The sequence below is a fragment of the Papaver somniferum genome, chromosome 5 (genome assembly GCF_003573695.1).
Source record: "Papaver somniferum cultivar HN1 chromosome 5, ASM357369v1, whole genome shotgun sequence".
NCBI lineage: Eukaryota > Viridiplantae > Streptophyta > Magnoliopsida > Ranunculales > Papaveraceae > Papaver > Papaver somniferum.
In genome coordinates, this window is record NC_039362.1 from 201,746,131 (window position 1) to 201,759,992 (window position 13,862).

Consider the following 13,862-nt stretch of genomic DNA (forward strand, 5'->3'; position numbering starts at 1 on the left):
TAACTCTAAACTGTTTACAGAGTGCATTATCAACTAATTTTAAACTATATGGGAAAGTAAAAGATATAAATCCATCTTGTACCATGTATGGGAAGGAAATAGAAACTACTTGACATCTGTTATTTCACTATACTTATGCTAAAGTTGTCTGGGAGTTGGGACAAAATTCAATTAGTTTACGCCTTGATTCTTCTTTCAAAATAGTAGATTTGTATGTGTAAGGATTGGATTCAGAACCCTAATAAGGATATTTCTATAGAACTGATTTTACCTAAGATGTGGTTTATATGGAAAGAAATATGTAATTGTTAGTCCTCTGGGTAGTTGGGGGAGTTGAGTGTAGTTCAATTTTTACCCGTTAATCGTGGGTGAGTTCGAAGGAGTCTCTCAAAATCCTGTTAGTCGTGGGAGAGTTTAGAAGAGTCTCCCAAACTCCCTAGAAAACCCCGTTAGTCGTGGGGGAGTTTGAAAGAAACTCTTGAACTCACTGTTACTGTTATGGTAAAAACTAGAATGCTAGGGAGTTGGTTTGTTTTGGGGAGTTCCAGGGAGCTCTGGGGAGTTTGCAGTGTATTTTTGCCTCACTACAAATCTCTCAAAAGAGTAGAGATTTTGGGAGAGTCTCTCAAACTCGCTACACTCAAAACATCAAACTCTCTCAAACTCCCTATACTCTCTTACACTCCCTCAAAATCCCCAAGATTCAAAATACAGTGAACTCCCCCCAACTCGTATGTGGACTAACCCCCTAGTAATAGAGCTTTTCAGGAAAAAATCAAAATCCCCCTCTCAACTGTCTCTTAAAATTTATAGACATATTCAATATTGGTGTCAGAAACCAACTCAAGAAAAGGATCCCCAAATTTCAGTAAAGAAATCCAATACCCTTTAGCCAGCACTAGAAAGACATTTCCTTAAAATTAATGTGGATGCAGTATGGACTTCATCATTTTTATCATCTAGTTTTGCACTAATCCTAGGAGATGATGCAGGCAGTTTTGAAGGAGGAAGAGCAGGATCATCAACAAGTTCAGGCCCTCAAAAAGCAGAAATTGTAGGCGTGCTTCAAGCAGCAAATAGGGTAAGGAGAAAAACATCAAAAATTTCGGTGTTGAAGGTGACTGTGAAAGACTATTCAGCTATCTCAATGGAAAGCATTCAGGAATTTCTTGGCGTAGCAAAGCTCTGATATAAGAAGCAGATAAAGTAGCAAGGACTTGTCAAAACTTATTGGGTTTCCATTTAATTTCTAAGACAAGAAATACAATTGCATATTCTTTAGCTAAATTTACAAAAACTTTAAATTTTGTTTCGGATTGGGATGATAATCCCCCTCATAATTCACCACAAACTCTTAATATCTAATAACATGAGGTCTCTATCCTTTCCTCCACATTATGGCTCTACTAGTGCTGTAATTCAGACTCGTCGTAGTTTTCTCGTTAATGAATATCTTCTAAATTATATGACTTTGGTGGGCATAAAATCAATAAATCCACAATAATTAGGGACAAAAAAAGGAAAATAATTGAAAGTGAAAGATATAGCTCCAACTTGCAGCAAGTGTAACCATCATAGTAACAAACTCGAAGCAAAATCGGGTTGGGTACTGGCTAGTGGTACCACAACATAAACTCTTGCATTAGTAAATGCAGCATATCTAATTGTAACCAACACTTTAGTGTTGTAATTTGCAGCGAGTGAACAAAAACTTGTGCATAAACGCAAAAACAAGAATAATGTTGTTAATCTTAAGCAAAACATGGCACTAAACTCCTTGACCAATGTAACAATGTGAAGATGTTGTGCATGTTCTCTGCAGTTTGCAGTGTAAGCCCCTCCCAAAAAAACAAGAATTTGACACTTGTTAAGTCATTTTAATAAGTATATATTTCTTTGGTAGTTAACCTGTACGTCTCTCGCACCACCTCTTGTGAACATAAATGAGTAGGAGAAGACTTTTCTATTTAGATAATCAATCATGTTAAGGTCTAATGTAACATGACCCATGTGGGTTTTGATTACTTAAACAGGATAAAAGAAGAATAGGCGCATTACCAAGAAACAAATAGCAAAAAAATAATTCATCCAAAACTAAACACTACTAAATTCGATGAATTTTGAGTACTACAAAAATAGTCCAGCAACACTGCATGATGCAAATTATTAACCATAATAATACTTTGATAGGAGTAGGAAAAAAAAATCATTAATTTTGGAGCTTATAGTCCTAAATTCTCCCCCACCCATTATTGTTTCTCTGATCATGTTTGTTTACCTGACACAAACCATAATTATAAGTTGCCATCGACATACATTAATTGAAGTCTAATTATGCACAAGTTGATAATTACCTAAAACAATCATGCAGCTACGAAGCGTCTGCTTGCAATTATCCGTCAAATATAAGAGTCAGTTTCCTGATCAACTAACCTATTGTAACTACCCGAAAGCTTGCAATTATCCGTCAAATATAAGAGTCAGTTTCATGATCAACTAACCTATTGTAACTACCCGAAGGAAGCTAATCTACTCCTACTAGTCACTGCCTCTTATTCAGCAAACAATTTAGGCTTAATCTAGTGTAAAAGTGCATTTAAGAGTCTGAAACAAACCATCATTAACTATGTACTTCCTAATTACTAGCCAACATTAACCATCATTCCAAGCAAATGCACAAACTAGCACATGCTAAATACTGACAAGTTACGTACTAATTCCTAAGCACTTTTAAGAGACAGACAAGGTTGCACATGTGCCATTAGACATAGATCGTCTTAATCGACTCCAAAGACTAATTCTACTCTGTTTGCACTTCCAAGCAAACTGACCAAAGTAGCCGTATAAGATATGGTACCCGCACAAGCTAATATGTATTGTACAGGGATGCACTAGCTAGCTATGGGTGGGGGTGTAAGATACCTGATAGAACGTCTAAAGCGCATTGCATGCAGTTTCAACAAAGATTCCAAGTCCATGAAAATTGATAACAAAAACAGCATTACCCAACATAACCGCTAAACTGATTAAAAGTGTTTCATTTATCTGTTCAAGAAGCAACCCTAAATGTATCATAACTTCAAGGATTTATGAGCAAGCAAGCACAAAACTTCAGGAGAGTCATGAGCAAATATGAATATGAGTTCACAATAAGTACGCAGATAGCATCTCACAAGAACAACATATAGAAGAAAGATGAAATGTTAATGAGGGGGGTTAAATCCTTCTTTTGCATTCCCGTTTTTCTGTTAATCGTTGTCAAGTATACAACAAACCACCACCATCACCACCTTAACTACAATCAAGTACAACATCAAGACGTAATAACAGTAAATACCCATGTTCAAGATAAGTAGAGAAAACAGAAAGGAAGACTGTGTACTAAACCCTCCCAGTTTCTGAAACTGTTTTTTTTAACTAAGGAAATTTAATGATTCTCCATAAACCCACATAAACAGCTGCAAAAAGGAGAATCATAGGCAAGGAAATTCACAAACTAGTGGGAAAATGAAATAGTAGTCAGCAACATAACTTTCGGCTGAGATTAAAGAGTACGAAAGCGATAAATTATGTGGCACCTTATGAAAGTGTTGCTTGTGAATTCCTCCTCCTGCTGCAAAAAAGAAGTTCTTCTTAACATCTCCAAGCTGATGCCAATACCAGCTCCCTCCTCTGCCAACAAAGCACAAGTGAAGCCTGTCGTTTCTCTACATGAAACCCTCTTCCTTGTAGCCTTTTCAATAAACACTCAGCTTGGGTCTCCGTGAAATTACTGAAAGTTACAGGAGAAAATCCAGCTGAAGCAAAAAGAGTCCTCCATGGTGGCAATTTTTCATGACAAAGGTGGCGTTGGAAGACTGTGCTTTCAATTCTTGGCTGAACCAAGAACCTCTCAATCTTGTTAATAGTTTCGGAATTCGAATTTGTGGCATCAAGTGAATCCAACAAGATCGAATAAGCCTGAAGAGCTTGCAGACAATGTTGAGAAAATGGTAAATCACTTCTATCACATCCTCTATCAACAGAGACAACAATTTTGGGTGAAAGCTGCTTGACGAGGCGAAGTAGTGCAGGAATGGAAGATGGGTTAATGCATGAAGACCCAACTGGTAGATTCACAGCTACAGTTTCTTTTTCTGATACATGGATTGGAAGAGACCAAGAAGATGGGTCTAGGGTATCTAAATCCACAATGTCAATCTCAAACGAGATACCCAAATCATTAGCAAAATGGGTCAAGTGTTCTTTAGTAAGAGCAAGTTCAAGTTTGTGATGATCATTTGATGAAAAGGAAGCAAAAGCTGAGATTTTGAGAGAAGGTGCACCACCGTTTTTCATTGCAATTTCCTGCATAAAGGAAGCCCACTGTCCACCGATACCAATATCAAAATCGATAATGTGAATGTGATCAAATCCATCAAGGGATTCAAGGAGAGCTTGGTTGAGAGTGAAATTAGAGAACTGCAAAAGTGGAGAAATCTCTGAGAATGACTTGTAAGCACCTATCTTCATAACCACATCAATAGGTGAGAAATTCTTGAGTGGAGGAGAATTAGGTGTACTAAGCAGTTGCAGGAGAGCCTCCTTGAAATAGAAAGCTGCTCTGTAGAGAGGCTTTCCAATTGGGTGGGAGAGCTGGTGATTGAGCCGCGCCAATATCCCTTGCGCGAGTACAGAGTTTCCAGATTCGACCAACTCAGCTGCCTTAAAGAGTTGGTCTACCAACGCCTGCTGCTGCTGTTGTTGCTGCTGCTGCCGGTTCTGTTGTTGGTTTTGGTGTTCATCCAGTTTCGGCTTTGTCAGCATTACTGGAGGTGGCCTTTGCTGTAGATGATTGGGAAGTAAATGAAGCTGATGAGGAAACCCATTTTGTTGTTGCTGATGCTGTTGTTTACGGAACAAATGTTCTTGACCTGAATCCATGAACGACGAATTCTTCTGCATTGGGTGACAATTACTTGGGTTTCCTCCCATTCCTTGGTGGCGTTTCGGTGGAGGAAAACAACCACTTTGATCTTGCTGATAAGAGGGCAATGGAACAAAGAATGGTGGTGTGGAACTATTCTTAAGGTGTTGTTGATTCTGGTTCATCATCATAATTTGTGGATTGTATAATTGTGGTTTTTCATCCTCAAACTGCTGATTATTATTATTATGATAAAACGCCCCAGGTGGTGGCAGAAGATTATGATTAGGTGCAACGGTAAAAGGATTAGTGGTATTACCAGTGTTGTTAAAGCAAGGTGATGATGCCATTTTGGTGGTATTGAAATTAGCTGAAGGATTCTGCTGCTGTTGCTGTTGGATTGAATTATTAAAATTCATCCTTCCTGAAGAAAACCCAGAACCAGGAACACCACCTCCACCACCACCACCACCACCTAATAAGTTTATATAACCACCAATACCACCTCCAATGGATTCAAACCCAAAAGCTGCAGCTGCTGCTGCTGTTGGATCGACCATTCCAAAACCTGCATTGTAAGTACCTACATGATGATGATCAGAAGAAGCATCATGAAGATGACTTACTCCTGCAACTCCTCCTCCTTGTAATAAAGCAGCTGAAGAAGTAGGGTCTTCAGCATCATCAATGATCCATCTTAGTAACGAAGGAGAAGCATCTGTTTCTAACATATTATCCCAATCATCCACTGCAAGTCCTCCGTATTTTTCACCTCCACTGATAATAGTATTGATTCCACCACCACTACCACCGCTACTAACGATCTCTTGATGATTTGATGAAATGGGTTGAAGTTCAGAACCCCATTCATCTTTCCTACTCCCACCACCACCACCGGAGCTGCTTCCGGAGCTTGCAGATACATCAGGTGTGGCCGCTGGTGTTGAGTTTTCCTCCTGGTTTGTAATGGTGGTGGTAGTCGGCCATTTTTGTAGAGGGTTGTTATCTGAAACAGCCGCCACGCTGGCTCTGTCGGTAGAACCTCCTCCAAATCCTCCTCCTACTAGTACTATTCCTCCTCCTCCACCTCCACCACCACCAAAGGATGAAGCAGACAGCGTTGATGTTGAAGAACCTGGACTCCTCCTTGTATCCAGAACAGATGTTGGCTCAACCTCAGTACCAAAAAAACAACTATTCCCAGCTCTGATAATTTCCTCTTCTTGGGTTTTCCAGTAGAACTGAGTCAGTGATGAAATCTCAGCTGCTTCTGCTGCTGCTGTTGTTGATGAAATTACTCCAAACTTATTAGACCCCTCCAGATTATTAAAGGGTATACCTCTCATCTACACAAAAACAAAAAATCTAAACAATATAAAAACAAACAAATTTTATACCAAAACCAGATCTTGCTCCACCACCACCCAAAAAAAATAAAAACTCCAACTTTATGAGCTATTATCACTCAAAAAACACAAATTTTCAAACCCCCATTACATAAAACTAGCTAGTCTATTATAATCATCATCTTCCTCTATCTCTTCTCCTTGTATGCAAACCCATTTCTTCTTGATTTTTCTCCAGACTTTCTTCTTCTTCTTCTTCTCTCTCTTTTTTTTTCTTTTTGGTTTCTCTCTCTTCACTCAGCCCAGAGGCAGAACCAGCCTCATCAACTTCTTGCTTTCTCTATTTTGTCGTCGTCGTCGTTGTAGTGATAGTATAGGAGTAGTAGGTCTGTACTCTTCTTCTCTGTTCTGCCATGGATGCGTGCAACATAAAAAAGCTAATAAAGGAAGAGGAATACCCATCTCTCCTTCTCTCTCTGTAAGAGTATTATTTTATTGGTTTTTTTTGTTTTTTTTCAATTTTAAAAAACTTTAATGTTTTTTTTTATTTGTGGTCGTTTCTGTCAATTACAGAGTTTTGAGCTGCTTTTTTCGATTTTATAAATATCAAATTGTTTAATGAATAACATCACGTCATAAAAAGAGAGAAAAGTTCACTGCCCCATGATATTTTACACTCTTCCAAATTTGACCCCATCTCTGGTTTTTACTAATCACCACCATGGTTAAAATTTGTGGTGTCGTGTCCGACCGTATCGCCCGATATATGACATTTATGTATCAGTAGTACCTTTTTGGTATCGGTTTATATTGATCCGCTCTTATTAGCAAAGATGAATAAAAAGACCATGCATAGCCTACCTTTAAGTAAAGACAGGCTAAAAAACGTACATATTCAAAGAAAGAGATGTTTTAAGAAAGCAAGCCGAAAAAAAAATCAAAGTAGATCTGCTAACCCATCAATTTTTATCATTTAGAAATTTCATGATTTAAAAACACGTTAAAATTGAGATAAATAAAATTTACTAGATAAACTGAATAATATTAAAATCGAGATACTGTGGTAGCAATTTTCTGCTTGAAAAACTGAAGTATCACTTTTTTCTGAAACGCGTGCATGGTTAGTATCATTTACTGTAACAGACATGTCGTAACGGTTATCACGTTAACGACACCAACTGAGACATCAACTTTTTACTGAGGGGTATTTGTGACTTTTCACCAAGATTTACCTTTTGTTTTGGTCTTGTTCTCGAAACTAAATCTGAAGGAGTAAAGTAAAGTAAAGAAAGATAACGAGAGAAGAAGTGAGTCTGAGACAAAAGGAGGGAAAAAGGTGGAAAAAAATACAGAGGAAAAATCAGAGATATGGAGATGAGTGGCCAAGATTTAACACATGTGGGGCCCACGTTCTTGCTTTTGAGTCTTTTTAGCCAATGACGGCTTAGTCATAGTGCTGTTGAATCTTGTGATTGACTCTACTTTTTTTACCTAAAAAAACCTTTTAAAAGGAGTTCATTATTACCAAATTTTGCAGAAAAAGATGATATCCAATGAAGGTTAGTATAGTCACTAAAAATAAATATGGGTTATGTTGGGTATTTTGGTTAATGTTTTGGATAATCTTGAGCCCCAAAAGATACTAAAAAAAAGAATACCTGTTGCTGCAGCAGCAGCTGCTGCATCTGTTAGGGGGTGCAGTACATTTCTTGTAGGTCAGGTGGCATGCATGCAGTAGGGGGTGTACGGCGTAAATGATAGCCATATTCATAGGGTAATTTCTTGTCTTTTGAGAGAAGACATCGATATGGTATGGCATGATCATTTTGAATGTTGCAAGATATTATTTCTCTTTGAATGATTTGAATTCAATGGAAAATCAGTCTCCATGTGAACCTTGATTTTTGATTATTTAGCACAAAAAACCATTATATTTTACCATGTCACCAAATTTAGATGGGAGTGTAATATTTTTACTAAGTAAGTACTAGTTTAGTTTACTAGTAACAAAAAAAAATTGTAAAATTTGGTTTATTTGGTATTAAATTTGCCTGGCTAAATTGGGGCTATCAAATTTTCCTTCCCACTCTACCAAATTATTATGGACTACCAAATTTCTCAAAAATACTAATTTACCCCCACATTAATTCCTAAAATAATCTCATATAAATATTAATCTTTCCATTTTCAGTAAATTCAAAAACATAAAAAACCTAAACCTAAAAAACTTTCTATTTTCATCCTAATCTTTCCAAATTCTCAAAACCCTAATCAAAAACTTTTTGATCCTCTTCTCCAACGATCTTCGATCCAACCAAGAAAAAGGTAAATCTCCATCAACCCATTCTATGATTCACATTTCTTCATTGATTTACATGTTTAAATCTTCGATTTTCGTCCATCAAAAGCTCTGATTACACCCAAAATCGGTTTATGTTCACATATCGAATAAACAGATTCTGGGTTTTGTTCGTCGGCAATGAAGAGCATGCAGAGTAATCAGTTTATATGATGATTAACATCAACCGACTCTAGGTTTAGAAATGAAATATGAAAATACATCACCAAAATATAAGCTCAGATTCCATGAAATGTGACATGTGCAATTCAGCTTTAGCTCACAGCAATTGGATATGTCAATCTAGCTTTCAAAGGCACAATTCTAGCACTGAAACAACTAAGGACATGTGATAAGAGTGTAAAGTGTATCTACACATGTTTAGAGAATGATCAGAAGTTATGACTGCCAATTGCTAAGAGATAGTTTTTAGGATAAGAACTGAATTCAAAGCCAAGCTAGTTGTTCGGCTTTACGAGAATTGTGAATGTTCACCTGAGGAGTTGGTGATATTTCAGCTTACCCGCGTTGTACATCGATGGCTTCACCCTCCCTTGATTTATTACAAGACTATTTACAATATATAACAAAACATGACTCTTATTTACATCGACTACTCTCATATTTCGAGGCAAGAGAGATACTTTAACTCTTTTACTGAAACAGAACATAATAACAGACAATGAATACTTCTTTTTTTTCTTTTCTTTTTTTTTTTTTGTTTTTTTTTTCAACTGAATTTTCTTTTCTTTTACTGAATTTCTTTCTCAACTGATTTTTCAACTGATTTTGGAATAACACAGATACAAACACAAGATGACGCAACAACTTTACACAAAAACAGAACAATACATTACATGACACTTTGGCAAGAGGCAGCCCTTTTCGATGCACCCGGTCAAATTCAGTGGTTGCTTTTCTTAACGTATCCTCCAACTTCTATCACATCCAACCAAAGAAAAAGCTAGTCAAGTCTCATTCAGTATTCTAGATGATTGGCAGTCTACTTAGCTGATAAAATACCTGAAGCCCGAGGCTATACATGTATTGGTAGATCGTGCATGTGCAAATTTCTTATCAACATGTGAATTGTGCTAGAACAGGGGTGCCTCATCATCTAGACTAAGAATCCTAAGATATTATATCATGCACAGGTATCACAGATCAAGGTAAATGAGCTCCATTTTTCATTTTTCATTTTTTTTTCTCTAAGGTGTTATCCATTCACAAGATTCAAACATACGAAATCGCTTACAAAGTTCATGTGATATCTACTTGTACCCACAAACCTATGTTAAACAGTGTCCTCAATGTTTCTAAGGATTCACAAATTATAAAATGCCATGAAGTTCATGAAGAAAAAGAAAGGTTAGAGAGTACCAGGTCCAAAAAGTGCTTCCAAACCAGATAGTTGAGCAGCAAAGTGGATATCACAACAGCAAAGATTATATACAGCAAAATCTAATATAGCAAACTGAAACCAAAAGAAAGCAAGGAGGGATAATGGAATTCTAAAACCTGTGGTATGTACAAGGGGTGATCAGTTCAATCCAGATAGACGGGGTCTTCCAGATCGGTTGTTTCAATTTCAGGTGGAATTGGTTCAAGGAACGGCTTCAATCTCTGTCCATTGACCTTGAAGACGTTCTTAGTTGCTACATCTTCGAGTTCTACAGATTCATGAGGGAATATTGTTCGTACCATGAACGGGCCTGTCCATCTAGAACGCAATTTACCTGGAAAAAGATGCAAACGTGAGTTGTCAATAAAACTTTTTGGCCAGGCGTGAATGACTTGCGCAAAATGCGCTTGTCATGGAACATTTTCATTCTATCTTTGTACATATTTGCACTGTCATAAGCATCATTCCTCAGTTCTTCCAACTCACTGAGTTGGAGTTTCCGCTGAGTACCTGCCTTATCAAGAGAAAAGTTAAGTTTCTTAACTGCCCAATATGCTCGATGTTCTAGTTCAACAGGTAAATGACAAGGTTTTTCATACACAAGTCTGTACGGACACATGCCAATAGGGGTTTTATATGTTGTTCCATAAGCCCATAAATCATCATTCAATCTCAAAGACCAATCTTTTCTAGACGGGTTAACCGTATTTTCAAGAATATGCTTAATCTCCCTATTAAAAACCTCTACTTGGCCACTGGTCTGTAGATGGTACAGGGTTGCAACCTTATGAGTTATGCCATACTTGCGTACTAATTACTCAAAAGATCTATTGCAAAAATGTGAACCACCGTCACTGATTATAGCTCTAGGTGTGCCAAAACGAGAAAATATGCTTTCTTTTAAGAACGAAAGTACCACCTTGTGGTCATTTGTTTTGGTTGCAATTTCTTCTACCCATTTAGAAACATAATCAACAACAATAAGGATGTACAGATTACCTTAAGAATTGGGAAATGGACCCATGAAATCAATTCCCCAAACATCAAACAGTTCAACAATCAGAATAGGGTGCAATGGCATCATGTTTCTCTTGGAAATACTTCCTAGTTTCTGACAACGTTCACAAGCAATATAATAAACATGACAATCTTTGAACAACGATGGCCAATAAAACCCACTCTGCAAGACTTTTGCAGCAGTTTTCTTGGCACTGAAATGGCCTCCACATGCTTGGTCGTGACAAAAAGATATCACATCTTTTTGTTCATTGTTGGGGACACATTTCCTAATGATTTGGTCCGGGAAGTACTTAAACAGGTACGGATCATCCCAAAAAAAAGTAGTTAACTTCAGCCAAGAACTTAGAACGGTCTTGTTTAGACCAATGCAAAGGCATTCTTCCCGTAACAAGGTAGTTCACAATGTCAGCAAACCACGGAAACTCAGATACAAACATCAATTATTCATCAGGAAAAGACTCTCTAATAAGCAAGGAATCATCAAAGGACTCAACATTTAATCTAGACAAGTGATCAGCAACCACATTTTCAGACCCTTTTTTATCTCGAATTTCGAAATCAAATTCTTGTAACAACAATATCCATCGGATAAGACGAGCTTTAGCATCCTTCTTAGAAAGAAGGAATTTCAGGGCAACATGATCAGTATATATGATGACCTTAGACCCTATCAAGTATGACCTGAACTTGTCCAATGCAAAAACAACAGCAAGCAACTCTTTCTCAGTAGTTGTATAGTTAAGTTGAGGATCATTAAGAGTCTTGCTAGCATAGTATATCACATATGGAAGTCTATTGACGCGCTGTCCTAAAACAGCACCAACAGCAAAATCAGATGCGTCACACATGATTTCAAACGACAATTTCCAATCAGGTGGTCAGACTATAGGGGATGAAATTAGAAGAGTTTTAAGTTCTTCCCATGCACTCACACAAGCATCATCAAACACAAAAGCAACATCTTTACCAAGTAAATTACACAGTGGCCTTGAGATCTTACTGAAATCTTTAATGAATCTATGGTAGAAACCAGCATGGCCTAAAAATGATCTAACCTCCCTCACAGAGCGAGGTTGCGGCAAGTGTTGAATGAGGTCAACTTTAGCTTTATCTACTTCAATGCCTTTTTCAGAGATGATTATGTCCTAGAACTATTCCTGAGTTCACCATAAAATGACACTTTTCCCAATTCAAAACCAGATTTTTATCTTTATATCTAATCAGCACAAGAGTGAGATGGTTCAAACACTCATCAAAAGAAGATCCAAACACAGAAAAATCATCCATAAAGATCTCAAGGAAATTATTTATCATGTCACAAAAATGCTCATCATACAACATTGAAATGTGGCGGGTGTATTACACAATCCAAAGGGCATGCGACGATAAGCAAATGTACCATAAGAACATGTAAATGTAGTCTTTTCCTGGTCCTCGGGTGCTATGTGAATCTGATTGTAACCAGAAAAACCATCTAAGAAACAATAGTAACTATGCCTAGACAACCGTTCTAGCATTTGGTCTATGAAAGGGAGAGGGAAGTGATCTTTCCTTGTAACTGCATTCAACTTCCTATAATCAATGCAAACTCGCCACCCTGTGGTTACTCGAGTAGGGACTAACTCATCTTTATCGTTTTGAACTACAGTAACTCCTGACTTTTTTGGCACAACCTGAATGAGACTAACCCATTTGCTATCTGAAATCGGATATATGATACCCGCATCAAGAAGCTTAAGGATCTCATCTCTAACAACTTCTTTCATGTTAGGGTTTAGTCGCCTATGCATTTCCCTAGATGTTTTAGCATTATCTTCAAGATTTATGTGATGCATACAAACTGTGGGACTAATACCCTTAATATCTGAGATTGTCCATCCTAGTGCTTCTTTATGCTCCTTAAGTATTAGAAGAACCCAAAAATGCATATTTAAGAGTGTCAGGCAATGGTTTCAGTTCAAGCTTTGGTGGCTCAACAAGAGACAGACAGACTTGGATTACGAGAGTGGAAGTGGCTCCACTCTAGATTTCCATTTAGTCGTGTCCATGAGAGGCGCAGATTCCAGCAAAGAATTCACTTCACTTATGTATTCATCATCAAACAGATCCAAGTTAAAATTGTTCAAACAAGCATGTAAAGGATCAACCGACATGTTACTAGACAACGAATCCTGAACCAAACTTTCAATCATGTTGATTTCATGCACATCATCATCATCATCATCAAGATCTAAATGTTGTTGGCTAGCATTAAAAACATTCAACTCCACAGTCATATTACCGAATGACAACTTCAACACTCCATTAGGACAATTAATAATTGCATTGGACGTCGCTAAGAAAGGACGTCCCAAAATGACAGGAATGTGACAGTATGGGTTCTGCACAGGCTGAGTATCTAATACAATGAAGTCCACAGGAAAATAGAACTTATCAACCTTGATTATAACATCTTCTACCACACCACGTGGCACTTTGACGGATCTGTCCGCCAATTGCAGAGTTATAGGTGTTGATTTTAACTCTTCAATACCTAATTGCACATATACCGAATATGGCAGTAGGTTCACACTATCCCTTAAGTCTAGTAACGCCTTATTGACCGTATGGTTACCTATCTTGCATGTGATTGTGGGATAACCTGGGTCTCTAAACTTAGGTGGAGTCTTGTTTTGAATGATAGAACTTACCTGTTCAGCGAGAAAGGCACGTTTGTGCACATTAAGCTTGCGCTTTTGTGTGTACAGATCTTTCAAGAACTTAGCATAAGCAGGGATCTGCTTAATTGCTTCAAGAAATGAAATGTTAATATTGACTCGCCTGAACAATTCCAGTATCTCGTTATACTTC

General features: G+C 37.5%; 1 protein-coding gene across 1 annotated transcript; it reads right to left on the reverse strand.

The window, feature by feature from the left end:
- Positions 1-3,198: 3,198 nt before the first annotated feature.
- LOC113284309 (SCARECROW-LIKE protein 7-like) lies at positions 3,199-6,755 on the reverse strand. Its single transcript, XM_026533747.1, has one exon. The coding sequence runs from the start codon at positions 6,250-6,252 to the stop codon at positions 3,634-3,636; it is 2,619 nt and encodes an 872-aa protein (XP_026389532.1). The 5' UTR covers positions 6,253-6,755; the 3' UTR covers positions 3,199-3,633.
- Between the last annotated feature and the right edge of the window lie 7,107 nt (positions 6,756-13,862).